Below are 23,432 nucleotides of genomic sequence, written 5' to 3'. Positions count from 1 at the left end.
TGTGTAGTGTATGGAATGAACAGTGCAGTGTATAGTCTATGGAATGCACAGTGCAATGTGTAGTGTATTGAATGAACTGAGCAATGGGTAGTGTATGGAATCTCAGTGCAGTTTGTAAAGTATGGATGCACAGTGCAGTGTGTAGTGTGTGGAATGCACAGTGCAGTGTGTAGCGTATGGAATGCACAGTGCAGTGTGTTGTGTATGGAATGCACAGTGCAGTATATAGTGTATGTAATGAACAGTGCAGTGTGTAGTGTATGGAATGCACAGTGCAATATGTAGTGTATGGAATGTACTGAGCAGTGGGTAGTGTATGGAATCTCAGCGCAGTTTGTAGAGTATAGATGCACAGTGCAGTGTGTAGTGTATGACATGCACAGTGCAATGTCTCGTGTATGGAATCTCAGTAAAGTGTGTTGTTTATGCAATATCAGTGCAGTGTGTAGTGTATGGAATCTCAGTGCAGTGTTTAGTGTATAGAATGCACAGTGCAGTGTGTAGTGTATGGAATGCACAGTACAGTGTGTAGTGTATGGAATCTCAGTGCAGTGTACAGTGTATGGGATGCACAGTGCAATGTGTCGTGTATGGAATGAACAGTGCAGTGTATAGTGTATGGAATGTACAGTGCAGTGCGTTCAGTATGGAATCTCAGTGCAGTGTGTAGTGTGTAGAATGCACAGTGCAATGTGTAGTGTATGGAATCTCAGTGCAGTGTGTAGTGTGTGGACTGCATGGTGCAGTGTGTAGTGTGTGGACTGCATGGTGCAATGTGTAGTGTATGGAATGCACAGTGCAGTGTACAGTGTATGGGATGCACAGTGCAGTGTGTAGTGTATGGAATCTCAGTGCAGTGTATAGTGTATAGAAAGCACAGTGTTGTGTGTAGTGTATGGAATGCACAGTGCAGTGTACAGTGTATGGATGCACAGTGCAGTGGAGAGTGTATGGAATGGACAGTGCAGTGTGTCGTGTATAGAATCTCAGTGCAGTGTGTAGCGCGTATAATGCACAGTGCAGTGTGTACTGTATGGAATGAACAGTGCAGTGTACAGTGTATGGAATGCACAGTGCAGAGTCAAGTGTATAAAATGCACAGGGCTGTGTGTAGTGTATGGAATGCACAGTGCAGAGTCAAGTGTATAAAATGCACAGTGCAATGTGTAGTGTATGGAATGCACAGTGCAGAGTCAAGTGTATAAAATGCACAGGGCTGTGTGTAGTGTATGGAATCTCAATGCAGTGTACAGTGTATGGAATGCCTAGGGCAGTGTATAGTATATAGAATGCACAGTGCAATGTGTAGTGTATGGAATGCACAGTGCAGAGTCAAGTGTATAAAATGCACGGGGCTGTGTGTAGTGTATGGAATGCACAGTGCATTGTGTAGTGTATTGAATGCACAGTACTGAGTATAGTGTATGGAATCTCAGTGCAGTGTATAGTGTATGGAATGCACAGTGCAGAGTGTAGTGTATGGAATGCACAGTGTAGTGTGTATAATATAGGCATAACAGTGCAGTGTATAGTGTATGGAATCTCACTGCAGTGTGTAGTGTATGGAATCTACAGTGCAGTGTACAGTGTATGGGCTGCACATGGCTGTGTGTAGTGTATGGAATGCACAGTGCAGTGTGTAGTGTATGGAATGTCAATGCAGTGTACAGTGTATGGAATGCACAGGGCAGTGTGTACTATATAGAATGCACAGTGCAGTGTGTAGTGTGTGGAATTTCAGTGCAGTGTACAGTGTATGGGATGCACAGTGCAGTGTGTAGTGTATGGAATGCACAGTGCAGTGTACAGTGTATGGGATGCACAGTGCAGTGTGTAGTGTATGGAATGCACAGTGCAATGTACAGTGTATGGGATGCACAGTGCAGTGTATAGTGTATGGAATGCACAGTGTTGTGTGTAGTGTATGGATCGCACAGTAGAGTGTATGGAATGCACAGTGCAGTGTTTATTGCATGGAATGCAAAGTGCAGTGTATAGTGTTTGGAATGAATAATGCTGTTTTTTAGTTTATGGAATGCATAGTGCAGTGTGTAGTATATGGAATCTCAGTGCAGTGTACAGTGTAAGGAATGCACAGTGCAGAGTGTAGTGTATGGAATGCACAGTACAGAGTATAGTGTATGGAATCTCAGTGCAGTGTATAGTGTATGGAATGCACAGTGCAGAGTGTAGTGTATGGAATGCACAGTGTAGTGTGTATTGTATAGGCTGCACAGTGCAGTGTATAGTATATGGAATCTCACTGCAGTGTGTAGTGTATGGAATCTACAGGGCAGTGTACAGTGTATGGAATGCACAGGGCTGTGTGTAGTGCATGAAATGCACAGTGCAGTGTGTACTATATAGAATCTTAGTACAGTGTACAGTATATGGAATACACAGTGCAGTGTATAGTGTATTGAATGCACAGTGCAGTGCATAGTGTATGTAATGAACAGTGCAGTGTGTAGTGTATGGAATGCACAGTGCAGTGTGTTGCGTATGGAATGCACAATGCAGTGTATAGTGTATGTAATGAACAGTGCAGTGTGTAGTGTATGGAATGCACAGTGCAGTGTATAGTGTATGTAATGAACAGTGCAGTGTGTAGTGTATGGAATGCACAGTGCAGTGTATAGTGTATGTAATGAACAGTGCAGTGTGTAGTGTATGGAATCTCAGTGCAGTGTATAGTGTATATAATGGACAGTGCAGCGTGTAGTGTATGAAATCTCAGTGCAGCGTATAGTGCATGGAATGCACCGTGCAGTGTGTAGTGCGCAGAATGCACAGTGCAATGTGTAGTTTCTGGAATGCACAGGGCAATGTATAGTACATAGAATGCACAGTGCAATGTACAGTATATGGAATCTCAGTGCAGTGTGTAGTGTGCGGAATACTGTGTGTAGTGTATGGAATGGACAGTGCAGAGTCTAGCATATAGAATGCACAGTGCAGTGTGTAGTATATGGAATGCATAGTGCAGTGTGCAGTGTATGGAATGCACAGTGCAGTGTACAATGTTTGGAACTCACAGTGCAGTGTGTAGTGTATGGATTGCAAAATGCAGTGTGTAGTGTATGGAATCTCAGTGCAGTGTATAATGCATGGAATACACAGTACTGTATACAGTGTATGGAATGCACAGTGCAGTGAACAGTGTATGGAATCTCAGTGCAGTGTGTAGCGTGTATAATGCGCAGTGCAGTGTGTAGTGTATGGAATGAACAGTGCAGTGTGTAGTGTATAGAATCTCAGTGCAGTGTGTAGCGCGTATAATGCACAGTGCAGTGTGTACTGTATGGAATGAACAGTGCAGTATACAGTGTATGGAATGCACAGTGCAGAGTGAAGTGTATAAAATGCACAGTGCAGTGTGCAGTGTATGGAATGCTCATTGCAGTGTACAGTGCATGGAATGTACAGTGCAGTGTGTCGTGTATGGAATGTACAGTGCAGTGTGTAGTGTATAGAATGCACAGTGCTGTCTGTAGTATATGGAATGCAAAGTGCAGTCTACAGTGTATGGAATCTCAGTGCAGTATATACTGTATGGATGCACAGTGCAGTGTGTAGTGTATGGAATGCACAGTGCAGTGTGTCATGTATGGAATCTCAGTGCAGCGTATAATGTTTGTAATGAACAGTGCAGTGTGTAGTCTATGGAATCACAGTGCAGTGTGTTGTGTATGGAATCTCAGTGCAGTGTGTAGTGTTTGGAATATCAGTGCAGTGTGTAGTATGTAGAATGCACAGTGCAGTGTGTAGTGTATGGAATGAACAGTGCAGTGTATAGTCTATGGAATGCACAGTGCAATGTGTAGTGTATTGAATGAACTGAGCAATGGGTAGTGTATGGAATCTCAGTGCAGTTTGTAAAGTATGGATGCACAGTGCAGTGTGTAGTGTATGGAATGCACAGTGCAGTGTGTAGTGTATGGAATGCACAGTGCAGTGTGTTGTATATGGAATGCACAGTGCAGTATATAGTGTATGTAATGAACAGTGCAGTGTGTAGTGTATGGAATGCACAGTGCAATATGTAGTGTATGGAATGAACTGAGCAGTGGGTAGTGTATGGAATCTCAGCGCAGTTTGTAGAGTATAGATGCACAGTGCAGTGTGTAGTGTATGACATGCACAGTGCAATGTCTCGTGTATGGAATCTCAGGGCAGTGTGTAGTGTATGAAATGAACAGTGCACTGTGTAGTGCATGGAATCTCAGTGCAGTGTATAGTGAATGGAATGCACAGTGCTGTCTGTAGTGTATGGAATGCACAGTGCAATGTGTAGTGTATGCAATCTCAGTGCAGTGTGTAGCATATGGAATCTACAGTGCAGTGTACAGTGTATGGAATGCACAGTGCATTGTGTGGTGTATTGAATGCACAGTACAGTGTATAGTGTATGGAATCTCATTGCAGTGTATAGTGTATGGAATGTACAGTGCAGTGTGTAGTGTATGGGATCTCAGTGCAGTTTGGAAAACACAGCACAGTGTGTAGTGTATTGAATGCACAGGGCAGCGTGTAGTGTATGAAAACTCAGTGCAGTGTATAGTGTATAGAATGAACAGTGCAGTGTGTAGTGCGCAGAATGCACAGTGTTGTGTGTAGTTTCTGGAAAGCACAGGGCAATGTATAGTATATAGAATGCACAGTGCAGTGTACAGTGTATGGAATCTCAGTACAGAGTTTAGTGTATGCAATCTCAGTGCAGTGTGTAGTGTTTGGAATATCAGTGCAGTGTGTAGTATGTAGAATGCACAGTGCAGTGTGTAGTGTATAGAATGTACAGTGCAATGTGTAGTGTATTGAATGAACTGAGCAATGGGTAGTGTATGGAATCTCAGCGCAGTTTGTAAAGTATGGATGCACAGTGCAGTGTGTAGTGTATGGATGCACAGTGCAGTGTGTAGTGTATGGAATGCACAGTGCAGTGTGTAGTGTATGGAATGCACAGTGCAATATGTAGTGTATGGAATGAACTGAGCAGTGGGTAGTGTATGGAATCTCAGCGCAGTTTGTAGAGTATAGATGCACAGTGCAGTGTGTAGTGTATGGAATGCACAGGGCAGAGTATTGTATATAGAATGCACAGCGCAGTGTACAGTGTATGGGATGCACAGTGCAGTGTGTAGTGCATGGAATCTTAGTGCAGTGTATAGTATATAGAATGCACAGTACAGTGTGTAGTGTTTAGACTGAACAGTGCAGTGTGTAGTGTATGGAATGCACAGTGCACTGTTCACTGTATGGAATGCACAGTGCAGTGTGTAGTGTATGGAATGCACAATGCAGTGTTCACTGTATGGAATGCACAGGGCAGTGTGTAGTGTATGGAATGCACAATGCAGTGTTCACTGTATGGAATGCACAGTGCAGTGTGTAGTGTATGGAATGCACAATGCAGTGTTCACTGTATGGAATGCACAGTGCAGTGTGTAGTGGATAGAATGCACAGTGCAGTGTGTAGTGTATAGAATGCACAGTGAAGTGTGTAGTGTATGGAATCTCAGTGCAATGTACAGTGTTTGGAACTCACAGTGCAGTGTGTAGTGTATGGAATGCACAATACAGTGTGTAGTGTATGGAATCTCAGTGCAGTGTATAGTGTATGGAATCTCAGTGCAGTGTATAATGCATGGAATACACAGTACTGTGTACAGTGTATGGAATGAACTGTGCAGTGTGTCATGTGTGGAATGAACAGTTCAGTGTATAGTGTGCAGAATACACAGCGCTGTGTGTAGCGTATGGAATGCAGAGTGCAGTGTATTGTGTATGGACTCTCAGTGCAGTGTGTAGTGTATAAAATGCACAGCGCTGTGTGTAGCGTATGGAATGCAGAGTGCAGTGTATTGTGTATGGAATCTCAGTGCAGTGTGTAGTGTGTAGAATGCACAGGGCAGTGTACAGTGTATGGAATGTACAGTGCAGTGTATTGTGTATGGAATCTCAGTGCTGTGTGTAGTGTATGGAATGCACAGGGCAGTGTACAGTGTATGGAATGCACAGTGCAGTGTGTAATGTATGGAATGCACAAGGCAGTGTATAGTGTAAAGAAAGCACTGTGTAGTGTATACAATCTCAGTACAGTGTGTAGTGTATGGAATCTCAGTGCAGTGTACAGTGTACAGAATGCACAGTGCAGTGTGTAGTGTATGGAATGCACAGTGTAGTGTTTAGTGTACAGAATGCACCGTGTAGCATACAGTTTATGGAATGCACAGTGCAGTGTGTAATGTATGGAATGCACAGTGCAGTGTGTAGTGTATGGAATGCACAAGGCAGTGTATAGTGTAAAGAAAGCACTGTGTAGTGTATACAATCTCAGTACAGTGTGTAGTGTATGGAATCTCAGTGCAGTGTACAGTGTACAGAATGCACAGTACAGTGTGTAGTGTATGGAATGAACAGTGCAGTGTTTAGTGTACAGAATGCACCGTGTAGCATACAGTTTATGGAATGCACAGTGCAGTGTGTAATGTATGGAATGCACAGTGCAGTGTGTAGTGTATAGAATGCACAGTGCTGTGTGTACTGTATGGAATGATCAGTGCCGTGTACAGTGTATGGAATGCATAGTGCAGTGTGTAGTGTATGGAATGCACAGTGCAGTGTATAGTGTATGGAATGCACAGTGCAGTCTATAGTGTATAGAATGCACAGTGCAGTGTATAGTGTATGGAATGCACAGTGTGTAGTGTATGGAATGCACAGTGCAGTGTTCACTGTATGGAATGCACAGGGCAGTGTGTAGTGTGCAGAATGCACAGTGCAGTGTGTAGTGTATGGAATCTCAGTGCAGTGTACGGTGTACAGAATGCACAGTGCAGTGTGTAGTGTATGGAATGCACAGTGCAGTGTATAGTGTATGGAATGCACAGTGCAGTGTGTAGTGTATGGAATGCACAGTGTGTAGTGTATAGAATGCACAGTGTTCTGTGTAGTGTATGGAATGCACAGTGTAACGTGTAGTGTATAGAATGCACAGTGCAGTGTGTAGTATATGGAATGCACAAGGCAGTGTATAGTGTAAAGAAAGAACTGTGTAGTGTATACAATCTCAGTACAGTGTGTAGTGTATGGAATCTCAGTGCAGTGTACGGTGTACAGAATGCACAGTGCAGTGTGTAGTGTATGGAATGCACAGTGTAGCATACAGTTTATGGAATCTAAGTGCAGTGTATTGTGTTTGGAATGCACAGTGCAGTGTGTAGTGTATGGAATGCATAATGCAGTGTTTAGTGTATAGAATGCACAGTGTAACGTACAGTGTATGGAATCTCAGTGCAGTGTGTAGTGTATAGAATGCACAGTGCGGTGTTTAGTGTATAGAATGCTCAGTATAGCATACAGTGTATGGAATCTCAGTGCAGTGAGTAGTGTATGGAATGCTGCAGCTAAATGCCAGCTCGCAGACACCTCTTCCTACTGCCCCCTTGACCATGACCCCACCTCCCACCACCAAACCATCATCTCCCAGACCATCCATAACATCATCACCTCAGGGGATCTCCCATCCACTGCCTCCAACCTCATAGCCCCACAACTCCACACCGCCCACTTCTACCTCCTGCCCAAAATCCACAAACCTGACTGCCCCGGCCGACCCATTGTCTCAGCCTGCTCCTGCCCCACCGAACTCATCTCTGCGTACCTCGACACGGTCCTGTCCCCCTTAATCCAAGAACTCACCACCTACGTTCGGGACACCACCTACGCCCTCCACCTCCTCCATGATTTTCGCTTCCCTGGCCCCCAACGCCTTATCTTCACCATGGACATCCAGTCCCTATACACCTCCATCCCCCATCACGAAGGCCTCAAAGCCCTCCGTTTCTTCCTTTCCTGCCGAACCAACCAGTACCCTTCCACTGACACCCTCCTTCGACTGACTGAACTAGTCCTCACTCTGAACAACTTCTCATTCCAATCCTCCCACTTCCTCCAAACCAAAGGAGTAGCCATGGGTACCTGCATGGGCCCCAGCTATGCCTGCCTCTTCGTAGGATATGTGGAACAGACCATCTTCCGCAGCTACACTGGCCCCATCCCCCACCTTTTCCTCCGCTACATTGATGACTGTATCGGCGCTGCCTCGTGCTCCCACGAGGAGGTTGAACAGTTCATCCAATTTACCAACACCTTCCACCCCGACCTCAAATTCACTTGGACCGTCTCAGACTCCTCCCTCCCCTTCCTAGACCTTTCCATTTCTATCTCAGGTGACCGACTCAACACAGACGTTTAGTATAAACCAACCGACTCCCACAGCTACCTAGACTACACCTCCTCCCACCCTGCGCCCTGTAAAAATGCCATCCCATATTCCCAATTCCTTCGCCTCCACCGCATCTGCTCCCAGGAGGACCAATTCCAATACTGACAACCCAGATGGCCTCCTTCTTCAAAGACCGCAATTTCCCCTCAAACGTGATTGACGATGCCCTCCACCGCATCTCCTCCACTTCCCGCTCCTCCAACCTTGAACCCCGCCCCTCCAATCGCCACCAGGACAGAACCTCACCTACCACCCCACCAACCTCCAGATACATCGTATCATCCTTCGTCATTTCCACCACCTCCAAACAGACCCCACCACCAGGGATATATTTCCCTCCCCTCCCCTATCAGCGTTCTGGAAAGACCACTCCCTCCGTGACTCCCTCGTCAAGTCCACACCCCCCACCAACCCAACCTCTACTCCCGGCACCTTCCCCTGCAACCACAAGAAATGCAAAACTTGCGCCCACACCTCCCCCCTCACTTCCCTCCAAGACCCTAGGGATGTTTCCATATCCATCAGAAATTCACCTGCACCTCCACACACATCATTTACTGCACCCGCTGCACCCGATGTGGCCTCCTATACATTGGGGAGACAGGCCGCCTACTTGCGGAACATTTCAGAGAACACCTCTGGGACACCCACGCCAACCAACCCAACTGCCCCGTGGCTGAACACTTTAACTCCCCCTCCCACTCCACCAAGGACATGCAGGTCCTTGGCCTCCTCCTTTGCCAGATCATGGTAACACGACGCCTGGAGGAAGAGCGCCTCATCTTCCGCCTAGGAACCCTACAACCACAAGGGATGAATGCAGATTTCTCCAGCTTCCTCATTTCCCCTCCCCCCACCTTTTCTCAGTCCCAATCCTCAGACTCAGCACCGCCTTCTTGACCTGCAATCTTCTTCCCGACCTCTCCGTCCCCACCCTCTCTCCAGCCTATCACCCTCACCTTAACCTCCTTCCACCTATCGTATTCCCAACGCCCCTCCCCCAAGTCCCTCCTCCCTACCTTTTATCTTAGCCTGCTTGGCACACCTTCCTCATTCCTGAAGAAGGGCTTATGCCAGAAACGTCAATTCTCCTGTTCCTTTGATGCTGCCTGACCTGCTGCGCTTTTCCAGCAACACATTTCTAAGCTCTGATCTCTAGCATCTGCAGTCCTCATTTTCTCCCAGTGCTGTGTATAGTGAATGGAATGCATAGTGCAGTGTGTGGTGTATGGAATGAACTGTGCAATGTATAGTGTATGGAATCTCAGTGCAGTGTATTGTGTATAGATGCACAGTGCAGTGTGTAGTGTTTGGAATGCACAGTGCAGTGTGTAGTGTATGGAATGCACAGTGCAGTGTGTAGTGTATGGAATCTCAGTGCAGTGTGTAGTGTATAGAATGCAGTGTGCAGTGTATGGAATGCACAGTGCAGTGTGTAGTGTATGGAATCTCAGTGCAGTGTGTAGTGTTTGGAATGCACAGTGCAGTGTGTAATGTATGGAATCTCAGTGCAGTGTGTAGTGTATAGAATGCAGTGTGTAGTGTATGGAATGCACAGTGCAGTGTGTAGTGTATGGAATCTCAGTGCAGTGTGTAGTGTATAGAATGCAGTGTGCAGTGTATGGAATGCACAGTGCAGTTTGTAGTGTATGGAATCTCAGTGCAGTGTATAGTGTATGGAATGCACAGTGCAATATGTAGTATATGGAATGCACAGTGCAGTGTACAGTGTATGGAAGGCACAGTGCAGCATGTAGTGTATGGAATGCACAGTGTAGTGTGTAGTGTATGGAATGCACAGTGCAGCGTATAGTGCATGGAATGCGCAGTGCCGTGTGTAGTGTACGGAATCTCAGTATAGTGTGTAGTGTATGGAATGTACAGTGCAGTGTGTAGTGTACGGAATCTCAGTGCAGTGTGTAGTGTACAGAATCTCAGTATAGTGTGTAGTGTATGGAATCTCAGTATAGTGTGTAGTGTATGGAATGTACAGTGCAGTGTGTAGTGTACGGAATCTCAGTATAGTGTGTAGTGTATGGAATCTCAGTGCGGTGTGTAACGAATAGAATGTTTGAAGCACAGTATAATACATGGAACAGTCAATATAGTGAAACAGACAAAGGGTTTGTTTCAGAAAAGTACCCAAATTGAGGAAAATGACTTTGTATCTGCTGTGAAATTGTTAATTATAGTGTTAAATCAGGTCGTTTAGTGTTGAATGGGAATCGCTGCCAAACCTGTGACCAGTTCTCCTTTCTGTTTATGTTTTGGAGGATAGTTGGTGGGGTTGGTCTTTATTTCACTCCTCTTGACATAACTTGTGTTTTTACACGTGCCTGTTACCATCTTGTTTTGCTGTGTGCTATCTTCCGTTTTGTGATTGCGTCAGTCCCTCGATGTCCCCATCAGGGAACTTTAGATTTGTGTTCCCCCACCTGGATCCTCCCAGTCTCTGCACTGGCTTCCAACCTGCTCTGTCCCTCTCAGCAACTAATTTGAAAAAGAGTTTCAACCTGAACCACTTTCTCTCCATTTTGTTCTCCCACTCGCTGCCAGAAACTGCACAGGATTTCTACCAGCTTTTGTTAATGTTTCAGATTGCAGCAAAGACAGACTATTGCCTCAGTCTTCCTTTTAGAATAGGTTCATATTCACAACTCACTTGCCAACCCAGTACCAGATTCCCCCAATAATACAGACTCACCCACAGACCTCCCAATAGTACATACTTAGCATCATATTCCCAAATAATAGACTCACCGCCAGATCCCCCAACAACAGACCCACACTAGATCCCCCAATAATACAAAGCCACCACTGGATCCCGAAACAGTACTGACTCACAAACATATCCCCAACAATATAGACCCACCACCAGATCCCTGAACAATACAGATGCACCACCAAATCCCCAAATAATATTGATCATCACCAAATCATCTCTCCCCACTAACCACCAGATAACCCAACACTACAACCCTCCAATAGATCCACAAACACTACAGGCTTACTACTAGAGATCCGCCACAAGATTCCCTCTCACCCCCCCATCCCCGGCACTGGCTACTCACTGTCAGATCCACATCATTAAGGCCAACTACCAGGTTATCACACACTACAAACTAACATGAGACCTCCTGATGCACTATAGACTCACCATCAGATCCCAAAATAGGTGGGATAGTGGATAGGGAAGAAGGTTATCTCAGAATACAATGGAACCTTGATTTACTAGGCCCAATGGGCTGAGGATAGCAGGTGGAGTTTAATTTAGATAATTGAGAGAGGCGGTGTTTTGGTAAGGCAAATCGGGGCAAAACGTATGCAGTTAACGACAGGGCCCTAGGAAGTGTTGTCAAACAAAGAGACCTGGGAGAGCAGGTGCATAGTTCCTTGACAGTGGAGTCGCGGGTAGACAGGCCTTTGTCATGCTTACCTTTATTGGTCAGTGCATTGAGTATAGTAGTTGAGACGTCATGTTGTGGCTGTACAGCACAATGGTGAGGCCTCTTTTAGAGTACTGCATTCATTGCTGGTCTCGCTGCTATAGGATAGATGTTGTTAAACTTGAGAAGGTTCAGAAAAGATTTACAAGGATGTTGCTGGGGTTGGAGGTCTTGAGCTATAGGGAGAGGCTGAATAGGCAGGGACTGTTTTCCCTGGAGCTTTGGATGCTGAGGGGTGACCTTATAGATGTTTATAAAATCATGAGGGGCATGGATAAAGTGAATAGCTAAGGTCTTTTTTCAATGGGAGGTAAGTCCAAAACTAGAGGGCGGCACGGTGGCACAGTGGTTAGCACTGCTGCCTCACAGCGCCTGAGACCTGGGTTCAATTCCCGCCTCAGGCGACTGACTGTGTGGAGTTTGCACGTTCTCCCCGTGTCTGCGTGGGTTTCCTCCGGGTGCTCCGGTTTCCTCCCACAGTCCAAAGATGTGCAGGTCAGGTGAATTGGCCATTCTAAATTGCCCGTAGTGTTAGGTAAGGGGTAAATGTAGGGGTATGGGTGAGTTTCGCTTCGGCGGGTCGGTGTGGACTTGTTGGGCCGAATGGCCTGTTTCCACACTGTAATGTAATCTAATCTAATCTAGAGGGGATATATTTAAGGTGAGAGGAGAATGATATAAAAGGAACCTAAGGGGAACTGTTTCACGTCGAGGGTGGTGCGTGCATGAAACAAGCAGCCAGAGAAAGTGGTGGAGGCTGGTACAATAACAACATTTAAAAGGCATCCTGATGGGTATATGAATTGGAAAGGTTTAGAAGGCAAATGGGATTAGATTAGTTTAGGATATCTGGTCAGCATGGATGGGTTGGACTGAAGGGTCTGTTTCTATGCTGTACATCTCTATGGCTCTATGACTCACCACCTTGCTACTGTGGTCGCTACTGTCTAAAATATAGTCTGTTGTGGAGTAATACAGCAATCCTATACTACAACACAGCTTATCTCTCTGTGCTTTCTCCTTTTGTTGTTAGGAATGGAAGCTCGTGTGTTCAGGTGGTGGCAAAGTACAATGTGCAAGATCTTCCAGGATACTTTGTATTTAATTCCACTAATGGTAAGACAAAGCTCTCAATGCAAATCAATTGGAAATTGCATTGAGCATCGTTCATGTCTCGAGCTCCTTCTCTGAGACTTAAAAAAATGTGACACAGGAGAGAAGGCCAAATAGATATTAAATGGTGATATGAACAATACTGAATGGGATGAAATGAAAGATACTGAATGGAGAGATTAGAAGAACGTTGAATGGAGTGACATGAAGGAGTGATATGAATGTTATTGAATGGGGTGATATTAAGGACATTGAAACAGATGATATTAAGGTTATTGCATGGAGAGATTAAAAGGTATTGAATAATGTACGATGAATAATATGAAGGATATTGAATAGGTTGATATAAAGGATATTGAATGGGGTTATATAAAGGATATTTAATGGAGATGTGAAAGAGTATTGAACGATGTGCTATGAATAAAAAGAAGGATATTGAATAGGGTGATATAAAGAACATGTTTAAACAAGCTGAGGTAGTTTTAGGGAGGCAGTGCCAAAGTGTAGGAGCTCAGTATCTGGTCCATTAATTACCAGAAATAGATCTCTGAGGAATGAGATGCCATTTCAATTCAGTTTGGAGCAGGATGAGGAGCGATTGGATCTTCATTTAAGATCAAATAGATGAGCAGAGTCAAGCAGGAAGTGTGGTTTGTGGGACTGTGATCAGAATCTCAAGCTCCAAACAGTCTTGGCTGAATCTTCAGATGCTGCACAGTCAGAGAAGCTGTCTTTCACTTGAGCTGTGAAACCAAAATTCAACACATTCTCAAATGTCTAAACAATCCACTGACTTGAAGTAGAAAAAGGGCAGGGGAGATCCCTCTAGTATCCTGACCAATGGTAATCCAAAAATCATCAACACAATCAAATCACAAACTCTCTGTTTCTGGGCTTTTACTGTTCACAAATAGGATACAAGATTTGCTCAGCCAAGAGAGATTCCAGACCATGATCGGACAGGGTTGGTCATGGTGCTATTACCTCATTGGTAGATAAATCCTCTCCTGAAAGATCCTGACTCTAAATGATATCATAACATTCAACACCTCACCATTACACACAGTGTAAAGCATCCCCTACATTGACCCCATTAAAAACCTCCAGGACAATGACAGCATGAGGTCAGATAGATGGAGTGAAAAAACCCTTGTTTGTCTACATCAAAGGGACAGCATGGGGTCACTCTACACTGTCCCCATCAAATATTCCCAAGATAGGGATGGTACTGTGTGAGATTCAGGATAAAGCTTTCCCCATACTGTCTCCATCAAACATTCCCAAGTCAGGACCAGCACAGGGTTAGATTCAGAATAAAGCTCCCTCTATACTGTCTCCATCAAGTACTCTGAGGACAGTGATAACATAGAGTTAGACATAGAATAAAGCTTCCTCAACTCTTTGAAACTAAATTAAAGCTTCCTCTTCTCTTTTAAATTGATAGTAAAGCTTTCTCTACTCTTTTGAACTAAAAGTAAAGTTCCCTCGAATCTTTTAAAATGAAAGTAAAGCCATCTCAACACTCTCCTCATCAAACACTCCCAGAACAGGGACAGCAGAGGGTTGGATACAGAGTAAAGATTCCTCTACAGTTTTAAACTGAAATTAAAGCTTTTTCAACACTGCCTCCATCCAACACTCCCAGAACAAGGACAGCCGCATGAGGTGGTACAGCGGCTTTATTCAAAGAGACATGGTTTAAAAAGTATTTTTAAAGAAGAGGGCACTCAAGAAGGGTTAGATTTCAGAATAAAGTCCACAGGTTGGGGCCCAGTCCATGGAATGTTCCTCTACCAATGACAGAGTGAGGAAAACCGGGATCATCGAGATTCCAGAATGGAAACAGCAAAGAGACTTTGGTGGAATTTGGAGGGTTGGCAGAGATTACAGAGTTATGGAGGGGGCAAGGCCAAGGAGGGATTCAAAAACTCTGGGCTGATGTTTGCTCACTTGCTCAGTGAGTACAAAGGTGATGTCGGAGCAGCACGTGGCTTGAGTTTGGCTACAGCAACAATGTCTGAATGAGCCCACGTTCTGAAAGATTGTCAGGGCAACTGTCACATTTATAGGTAACACTCGTATTCAGTATTTAATCATGATATACACATGATGGAGGCTGTTTAAAGGTGGTTTACACAATTCTAATGAACGATTATCGAATTGTTGGACAGACTGGGCCTGTTTCCACTGGAGTTTCCTTTTGTGGACCAGCTTGGAATTAGACAGCGTGTTTTTAAACCTGAGATACGAAGAATTTTTTTTTTCTCTGAAACGAACTTTGGAACTATCTGCCTCAGAAGCTGAAGGAGATCGGAAATTGAAATATTGTGAGGCAGGAAAATAAAGTGTGACAAGGGTGTAGGTGGAAATGTGGAACTTGTAACTCATACAGGTCAGCCACAATCTTATTGAAAGGCGGAGCAGAATCGAGAGTCTGGACGACCTATTTCTGCCCCCGATTGATGTTTCATAACGAAGGCTCAGCAGATGAGCTGAGGCACAGTGGAGTAAATAATGTAACTGATGTGGAAATGGGTGTTCTTAATGATGAATATTGATTTGTGCTTGAAGCTCATTTCAAGGTGAGTTAGGGCACTAGGTTTGTAAAATGTTTAATTCATCCTTCGATAGATGTTGGGGAGAAGAATGGTGCCAAACCAGAAAGTAGAGTTTGTGGTGGTGACCAAACAAAATTGGTTTAGGTCTTCCCAGTATTTAATTGGAGGACATCTCTGTTTGTCCATTGATGGACATTGGAGCAATATTGTGACAATGTTGAGGGCGAGAGTGATGTGTGGCTGAGGTAGAGCTGGCTGCAGTCAGTGTACATGGGAAAAACTAAGGTAGTGCAGAACTTGAGGTTGCATTTATGTAATGGAAGGGGCAATGACCTTGGAGAGGAAAGAGGTGTTGGAGGTGGGTAACAGTTTCTAAGAAGAGGGGTCACACCCAATAAAGTAACTAATTCAGCAGCTAATGTGTTTCTTTGACAGTCTTTGAAGTCACAGCAGATGTGCGAGTCATCAAAACCAACTACCAGGAATATGCTTTAATACTGTATGACAAAATGAAAGGAATGAACCAAACAAAATCAGTGGCCTTGTACGGTAAGAGTTTATACGTCAGCTGCTCCACTCACCACTTTCTCAGGTTGATTCCTGGATCTTTAACGAAGTACTCATCTCACAGGAAGGACACGGAAGCTGAGGAAGGAGATCAATGAAGAGTTCAAAGAGTTTGCATTAAGACACGGGATCCCAGAGGACATGACCATCTTTCTGCCTGAGAAAGGTAAGCACATCAAGAGCCCCTGGGCCCCATTGCAACCTGTCAGTTATTTCCAGCTGTGCACTGTTCCATTACAATGATCTCATGGGTCCCAATTACAATGGGTTAATGCCCAGCTGGTATCAATACCAGCCAAGGTAGATCCCAGATACAAACATGGCTAGATAGATCATAATTATATTTAAATTTTTATTACTGAAATAAGCTTTAAGTGAAACATACACATTCACTTCGTCGGGGTTTTTTTTCAAACAATAAAACAAACAAAAGTTTATTCACAACAGAAATGAAGATCACCAAGAAATAAACCATTCTATTAACTTAAACAAGACTTTTAAGCACATAGTAGAAGTAACCCAAGCACTCTTTACAGATTGAATAGAAACAACAGTTTTGTTTTGGAATCAATCCCCTTTGGTAGACCTTACAAGCACCATTACAATTCCGAGAATATCTGGTGCTGTACCAGTTAATTTCTAACAGAGGGGCTTGTTTTTATTTTGTTGGTGGGCTTGAAGTATTTAAAATCTTAACAGATCTGCTAGAACTCTTTCTTAATCATTATTAGAATTGTGTGCTGCTGACTGAGCTTCCTTTCAGTGCTGTGCTCTCCCTGACACAGCTTCCATTTCTTTTCTTCCTTGGTTTGAACTTCAAAACCTTTAGTTCGTTTTCACTGACTCGATCGAAACAATCCAGTCTGGGACTATTACTTGTAAGATAAGCTAATTATTCTAAAGTTTTATGTCAGGAATGCTTCTTAGTACATGTCACTCAATTGAAAGACTTGTTTGTACTTCAGAGCTTAATATGTTCTTCCCAGTCAAACAACTTACCAACACAGACTCATAAAGAAAATCAGAGTCTGAAAAATTCTCCCCCAAGCCCTCTTGATAGTTCTTAGGTATTCTGAGTAACTTCCTCTCACTTTTAATTATGGATGTTGCAGATTTTAAAAAGCAACCTTACAGGAAACAATATTAAAATAACAAGTGTATAAACATCACAGTTATATCACAGCTCCCCTCGAGAAGAATGGAAGTGTATCTGAAAGAGGCATCATATATCAAAATCATCTTAACACTAATTCGATGTCACACAACAGTTAACGTGTTAACTGATAATTTGGATTCAGTTTCCAAGTGCTCTGATGTTTATTTCTTTTCTTATTTCCTTCACTAATACTTTGTTTTTCAGTAAAAACACTCAGATTTGGTTTCTGAATCAGTTTCTGAGTAGGCTGCTTGGTTTAAATTGTTCCATACCAAATAGAAACATGGAAATGAAGAGCAGAAGGAGGCCATTCAGCCCTTCAAGCTGCCATTCAATATGACCGTGGCTGATTATCCAGCTCTTGTTCTTGCTTTCTTCCAAATGTTTTGATTCTTTTACCCTAAAACTCCTTTGTGAAAATATTCACTGTTTTGACCTCAACTGCTTTTTGTAGCAGAGAATTCCACAGGGTCACCACATTTCCCCTCATCCCAGTCCTAAATGGCCTACGCCATATCCTCAAACTGTGACCCCTGGATCTGGAGTTCCCGATCATAGGGAACATCCTCTCTGTGTTTACTCCATCTAGTCCTGTTAGACCTGTCTCCATATGTCTGTTGCGTTCTTACTTAAGAAGGTGGACAAGCTGTCTCAACTTTCTTTATCTTCATTCTGTTCAGTTAGTTTTTCAAAAATTGTATCTGCATTTCAAATCTGAATTTTCAAATCATCTCCCTGTTTCATAAACTCCTTTTCTACCTGATTATTTTTTATGGGATTTTGAACCAGTTACGACACAATGAGGAAATAATCCAGGACGCTGGTTTTGCAAGACTTTGGTCATTTCCCAAATAAAGCCAACTCTCTCTATAGGAATAAAGGCAAACCACTGCAGATGCTATAAATCTGAGACAAACACAGACAATACTGGAGAAGCTCAGCAAGTCCAACAACAACACTGGAGAGAGAAAAACAGTGTAAATATTTTGAGCTCAGTATGACTCTTCTTTAGAATGAGTTTGTTTCCTCTGTAGGAATATTTTCACTACTCCACCACTTCTCCATTTACCAAGTCCCTCTTTAATCCAACTCTGTATAATGAGATTGGTTGTAATCTCTGTGACTTCCTCCACTTCATATGTTCCCCTTCATCCCCTCTGGAAAAAAAAATCATCATCAGCCGGCACTAACTTGTTCTAGTGTTTCTTAGTATAATTTCTGGTTTATATTCCTGTGTTAAAGCATAAAGAATGATATTCCTTTCTGATATAAAATATTTACAAACTTCAGGAGTTTGCTTTTCCTTGTCGATCTCTGAAATATAATGTTCATGTCTGTCCTGTACCATCTTAGTACATTCTAATGTTTTCTTTGTATCCCTCCCACAGTTTTAGTACCTATTTCCTTCCCTGTTCTCTCATTTTGTTTCTGAAGAGTCCTATTACTGCAATTGGTCTCTCATTTCTTTTCAAGCAATTTGCTTTGTTATGTTCACCCTTATTACAAATGAAAGCATGTCATTTTGTTTCTACAAATTTTCAGTTCTAGCCTTTCTCCTTTACCACTTTGACATGCCTCTGTCTGTTGTCTACAACTAGCTCCACTTCCAGCCACTAATATTCCCCCTCACCAATTTCCTTGTGGATTTCCATTTGACCATTTCCCAGCATGTAATTATCTATGTGAGATATCATGGGTACCCTCCAGGACTGCTGTTTCACTGATTATGGATGTTTGATGCTCATCTAAATAAGTTTTAAAATTTGCGTGTATTCTATTTCTGAATTCTTCGATAATCATAGCTTCCCTCACATTTTCAAAATGTTTCTCCAGCTTAAGTGATATCAACCACTGATCCCACAGCACTTCTCTCTCCTTTGAAAATTCCACAAGTGTCCGATTAGGTTTCTTTCTCGTAGTCCTAAATTTTTATGAATAAGCTTTAATAGCTCATAAACATTAAGAATTGCATCTTTGACAGGTTCAGACTCTGCAGATTAATCTTCTGATAAACTGGCATACACAGCAGTATTGGCTCCTGTCAGCACACCCTGTAATATTAACATCTAACCCTGTTCCAGCCATTTCGTTTGTCTGACTATCTTCTTAATTGAAGCAAAATATCTTTCTTTTTAAATAAGCACTGTTATATCTTTCACATTGAGAAAACTCAAAGCAACATGGTGGGCGGCATGGTGGCACAGTGGTTAGCACTGCTGCCTCACAGCGCTAGAGACCCGGGTTCAATTCCCGCCTCAGGCGACTGACTGTGTGGAGTTTGCACATTCTCCCCGTGTCTGCGTGGGTTTCCTCCGGGTGCTCCGGTTTCCTCCCACATTCCAAAAATGTGCAGATTAACTGAATTGCCTGTAGTGTTAGGTGCAGGGGTAAATGTAGGGGAATGGGTCTGGGTGGGTGCGCTTTGGCGGGTCGGTGTGGACTTGTTGGGTCGAAGGGCCTGTTTCCACACTGTAAAGTAATCTAATCTAATCTAAACATTCCAAACCACCTCAAATGTCATGCACTAAACAGCCCTATAACATGCTGATGCAAACGTGGGGGAGAGTTGATAGGTAAGTTTGCAAATGATAAAAATCGGCCAGGTGGTTGACAATGAGGAAGAAAGTCTTAGATTGCAGAAGGGCATAAACAGGTCCGTCAGATCCGTGGGAGATGTAACTTAACCCTTTGATAAATGTGAGGTGATACACTTTGAAAAAATAAATAAAGGAAGAGAATACTCAGTGAATGGCAGGCCACTAGAAAACTCAGAGCAACAGAGGGATTTTGGCGTGCTTTTCCACATATCACTGTGGACACAACAAGTTAAGAAGATAGTTAGGAAGACATATGGGACACTTGCTTTTATCATAGATTAGAAAAGCAAAGAAGTTTTGATGGAGCGGTACAGATCTTTAGTTAAGCCGCGGCTGGAGTACAGTGCGCAGTTCTGGTTACCACACTATAGGAAGGATGTGATTGCAGTGGACGTCTGCAGAGGAGGTTCACCAGGATGGTCCCTGGGACGGGGCACATCAGCTGTGAAGAGAGGCTGGAGAAGCTTGGGTTGATTTCTTTGGAGCAGAAAAGATTGATGAGGGGACCTGAGAGAGGTGTATACTATTTAAATATATAAAAAGGAAAAGAGAGGTCAAAGTGAACACAGGCCCCTTAGAAAATGAACCTGGCGAGACAGTTAGGTGGAACAAGGAAGTGGCAGCTTTTCTCCATTGAAATAATATTGTGTCCTTTTGGCCTCCCTTCCAAAATGACCAACTTCACTTGTTCCTCGAGTACACTCCATTTGCCGGTGTTTTGCCCACACATTTAACCGATCTATTTCTGCCATTCAACCATGAGGATACTCAGATCCCTTTTGCACCAATACATTCGGACATTTCATTCCATTGAGATAAAATGTTATCTTTCTATTCCTGCAACCAAAATGGATAACCTCATCCAATTCTCGTCTTGACATTGCCAGCTCAATGTGCTCTTGCATTTAAAATCACTTTCATTCTAAAACAGAAAGAGAGAGAAAAAAAGAGGAGAAAGGAGAGAGAGGTCAAGACAGACAAATTAGAGGAGTCAGAGAGAAATGAAACATAGTGAACATCATGTTTTGTACATGATATGGACTCATTGAGATCTGATTGCTATACTGTGGTTTGAATGAGGAAGATAATTCATGATTACAGAGCCTCCCGACTCCCCCTGGTTTTGAATGACCATCATGAAATGTCAATGTTGGTTCGTGTTTACAGACAGGATCCTAACTGTGTATCTGTTTCTAACAGGAGCATGTGTTCCATGGAACCCCATCCCAGAGTCATCAGTCAAGGTGAGGCAATCAGTCAGTCACTTCCAAAATAGTCAGCCATGAGGACAGAAGGTGTTGGAATTGAATGTCCCCGTGATCAGTGTTTGGGAGATGTACAGAGCGGATCAGCTCAGTGACTGGCTCTAGGTCATTGACAAAGTGAAGTGCGTAAAAGACTAGTGATGGGAACTCTGCTGACCAGGGTGGACCTGTGTCTGTTACTGGGGAGATAGCAAACAGCTTGATGTGGTCCAAAAGGAATTAACAAAGCAACATATCACTTTAACCTCTATGATGGGAATGATAACCTGGGATAATCCTGACAGTTGTTGTTGTATGTTCGTTAGTCTAGTTTCAGAATGTTCAAACGATAGCTGGTTATTACTGACGGGGTGTACAGTTCCGCATGGTTGATCTGACAGCGCTGAACCATAGGCTTTCTCAGCCAGCTCTCAGTCATGTCCCCCTTTCTTCTTGTTTGAGTTTGATTTGATTTGATTTATTATTGTCACATGTACTGAGATGTAGTGAAAAGTTTTGTAATGCTTACTAATCAGACAAATCATACCTTACATAAGTACATCAGGGTAATAGAACAGAATGCAGACTATAGTGTTACAGCTCCAGAGAAGGTGCAGAGGAAGATCAACTCTAATATATGAGAAGTCAATTCATAAGTCTGATAATAGCGGGGAAGAAGCTGTTCTTAAATCTGTTGGTGTGTGTTTTTGAACTTTTGTATCTTTTGGGGGAGAGAGTATAACAAGGGTTGGAATGGTCTTTGATCAGGTTGGCTGCTTTCCCAAGGCTGCTGGAAGTGTGAGTGGAGTCAATGGAAGGAAAGCTGGTTTTCATGATGGACTGGGATGTGTTCACAATCCTCTAGAATTTCTTATGGTCTTGGGCAGAGCAGTTGCCATACCAAACTGTGATACAGCTGGATAGGATGCTTTCTATAGTGCATCTATAAAAATTGATGAGTCTTCACAGACATGCCAAATTTCCTTCACCTTCTGAGGAAGCAGAGGCATTGATCTACTTGCTTGGCCATCACATTGACATGAATGGACTAGGAAGGATTGTTTATGATATTTACTGCTAGGAACTTGAAGGTCTTGAATACCTCCACCTCAGCACCATTGATACAGACAGTGGTGTGTCCTCTACTCTGCTTCATCTTCAATTTTCTGGTCCTTATGTAATTCTGGAATGTTTTCTCTGTCTCTCACTCTCTCTGTCTCTCTTGCTGCACAAGGATCGCAAACGTCGAGCACTTGGAGGACAAGATGAGGAAGGGTCTGGCTTTGAAGACTTCATGAACACAACTCATACTGCAGGTGAGAGCAGCATGGGATGCGGTGTTGGATCTAACACTGGCTCTATTACTGAGAACAGAGTGGGAAACAGCCCCGATGGGAAAACTTCCCTTATTAAGCAATCTGAGAGTAACTGTGTGAAGATTGGTCCTGATTCCAAGATTATTGGAATGGGAAGGGTAGGCGTAAGTGGCCCTCCATAGGGTATGGTTAGGGTTAGTATTTGGGTTAGGAAGGTTCATGTATTTAATGATAAATTAATCCTGTTGTTTGCTTTTGCTCTGAAGGATCCTGTCAACTGGCACCTGATGCTGGGCCCTGCTTCGGCTATGAGTTAAAATTCTACTACAACCACAGCTCAATGGCCTGTCAGACGTTCAATTATGGCGGTTGTCTTGGAAACAGAAACAACTTTAAGTCAGAGCAGGAATGTTTGCAGAGATGCAGGACTGTAGGTGAGATAATCCCCAAGCTCAAACAGTGAGTATACATTCCTCCGTCAATACTGAGAGAGCCATAAAGTCACTATTATGCAGAAGATGGCCATTCAGCCCTCTGACGTCCATGCTGGTTTGATATACTGCAATCCAATTAAGTCCCAACTCTTTATTCTACATTCTTTTGCGTTTATTTTGTTCAGGCTTTTCCATTTTTCCAATTATTCATCAGTGCCAGAAGCAGCAAATTCCAGTTTAATTGCACTTGCTACTCTAAGCAAGTCTTCTTCACATTTCCCCGTATCTCTTACCCAGCACTTTCAATCAGTGCTCCCTGACACAATCAGTGATTGGGAACAGTTTTTTTCATGCCAATCTTATAAATTCTGTTTATAATCCTGTAAATCATGAATAAATCACCCCTTATTCTGCTTTACTCCCAGGAGGACTAATCTCACTTGGCCCCTCGTAGCTCCAACAAACTCAACATAACTCACACTGAGTAAGAAAAGTAAGATTCAGCACAAACTAGGCCGGAGAGCTTTACTTAGGAAATGAGACTGAACAGTGACTCGGGTTGTTCTTAGAGTAGAGGAGGTTGAGAGGGGGCATGATTGAGACGTATAGACTAACAAGGGACACAGACAGGGTAAACAGGAAGAAACTGTTACCAGTGGTGGTGGGATCAGTGACCTGAGGGAAGAGTAAGGGGCAAAGATTTGGAGAAGAAAT

The 23,432-nt window shown here is 43.3% G+C and overlaps 1 protein-coding gene across 1 annotated transcript in view; it reads left to right on the top strand.

Annotated features, from left to right (window-relative positions):
• ambp (alpha-1-microglobulin/bikunin precursor) overlaps nt 1–23,432 on the top strand; it is a 42,829-nt gene that overhangs the window by 16,678 nt on the left and 2,719 nt on the right. Inside the window, exons 3-8 of the mRNA XM_043719800.2 lie at nt 12,767–12,849; nt 15,840–15,953; nt 16,036–16,137; nt 20,925–20,968; nt 22,203–22,284; nt 22,551–22,718. Coding sequence (XP_043575735.2) covers nt 12,767–12,849; nt 15,840–15,953; nt 16,036–16,137; nt 20,925–20,968; nt 22,203–22,284; nt 22,551–22,718 — 593 coding nt within the window. The remainder of the gene's footprint in view (nt 1–12,766; nt 12,850–15,839; nt 15,954–16,035; nt 16,138–20,924; nt 20,969–22,202; nt 22,285–22,550; nt 22,719–23,432) is intronic.

This window comes from Chiloscyllium plagiosum, unplaced genomic scaffold (genome assembly GCF_037043375.1).
Source record: "Chiloscyllium plagiosum isolate Xiang-an unplaced genomic scaffold, Cpla_swu_hap1 HiC_scaffold_21, whole genome shotgun sequence".
NCBI classification, from domain to species: Eukaryota; Metazoa; Chordata; class Chondrichthyes; order Orectolobiformes; family Hemiscylliidae; genus Chiloscyllium; species Chiloscyllium plagiosum.
The sequence above is the reverse complement of the archived record's forward strand: the minus strand, read 5'-3'. Positions and strand labels throughout refer to the sequence as shown.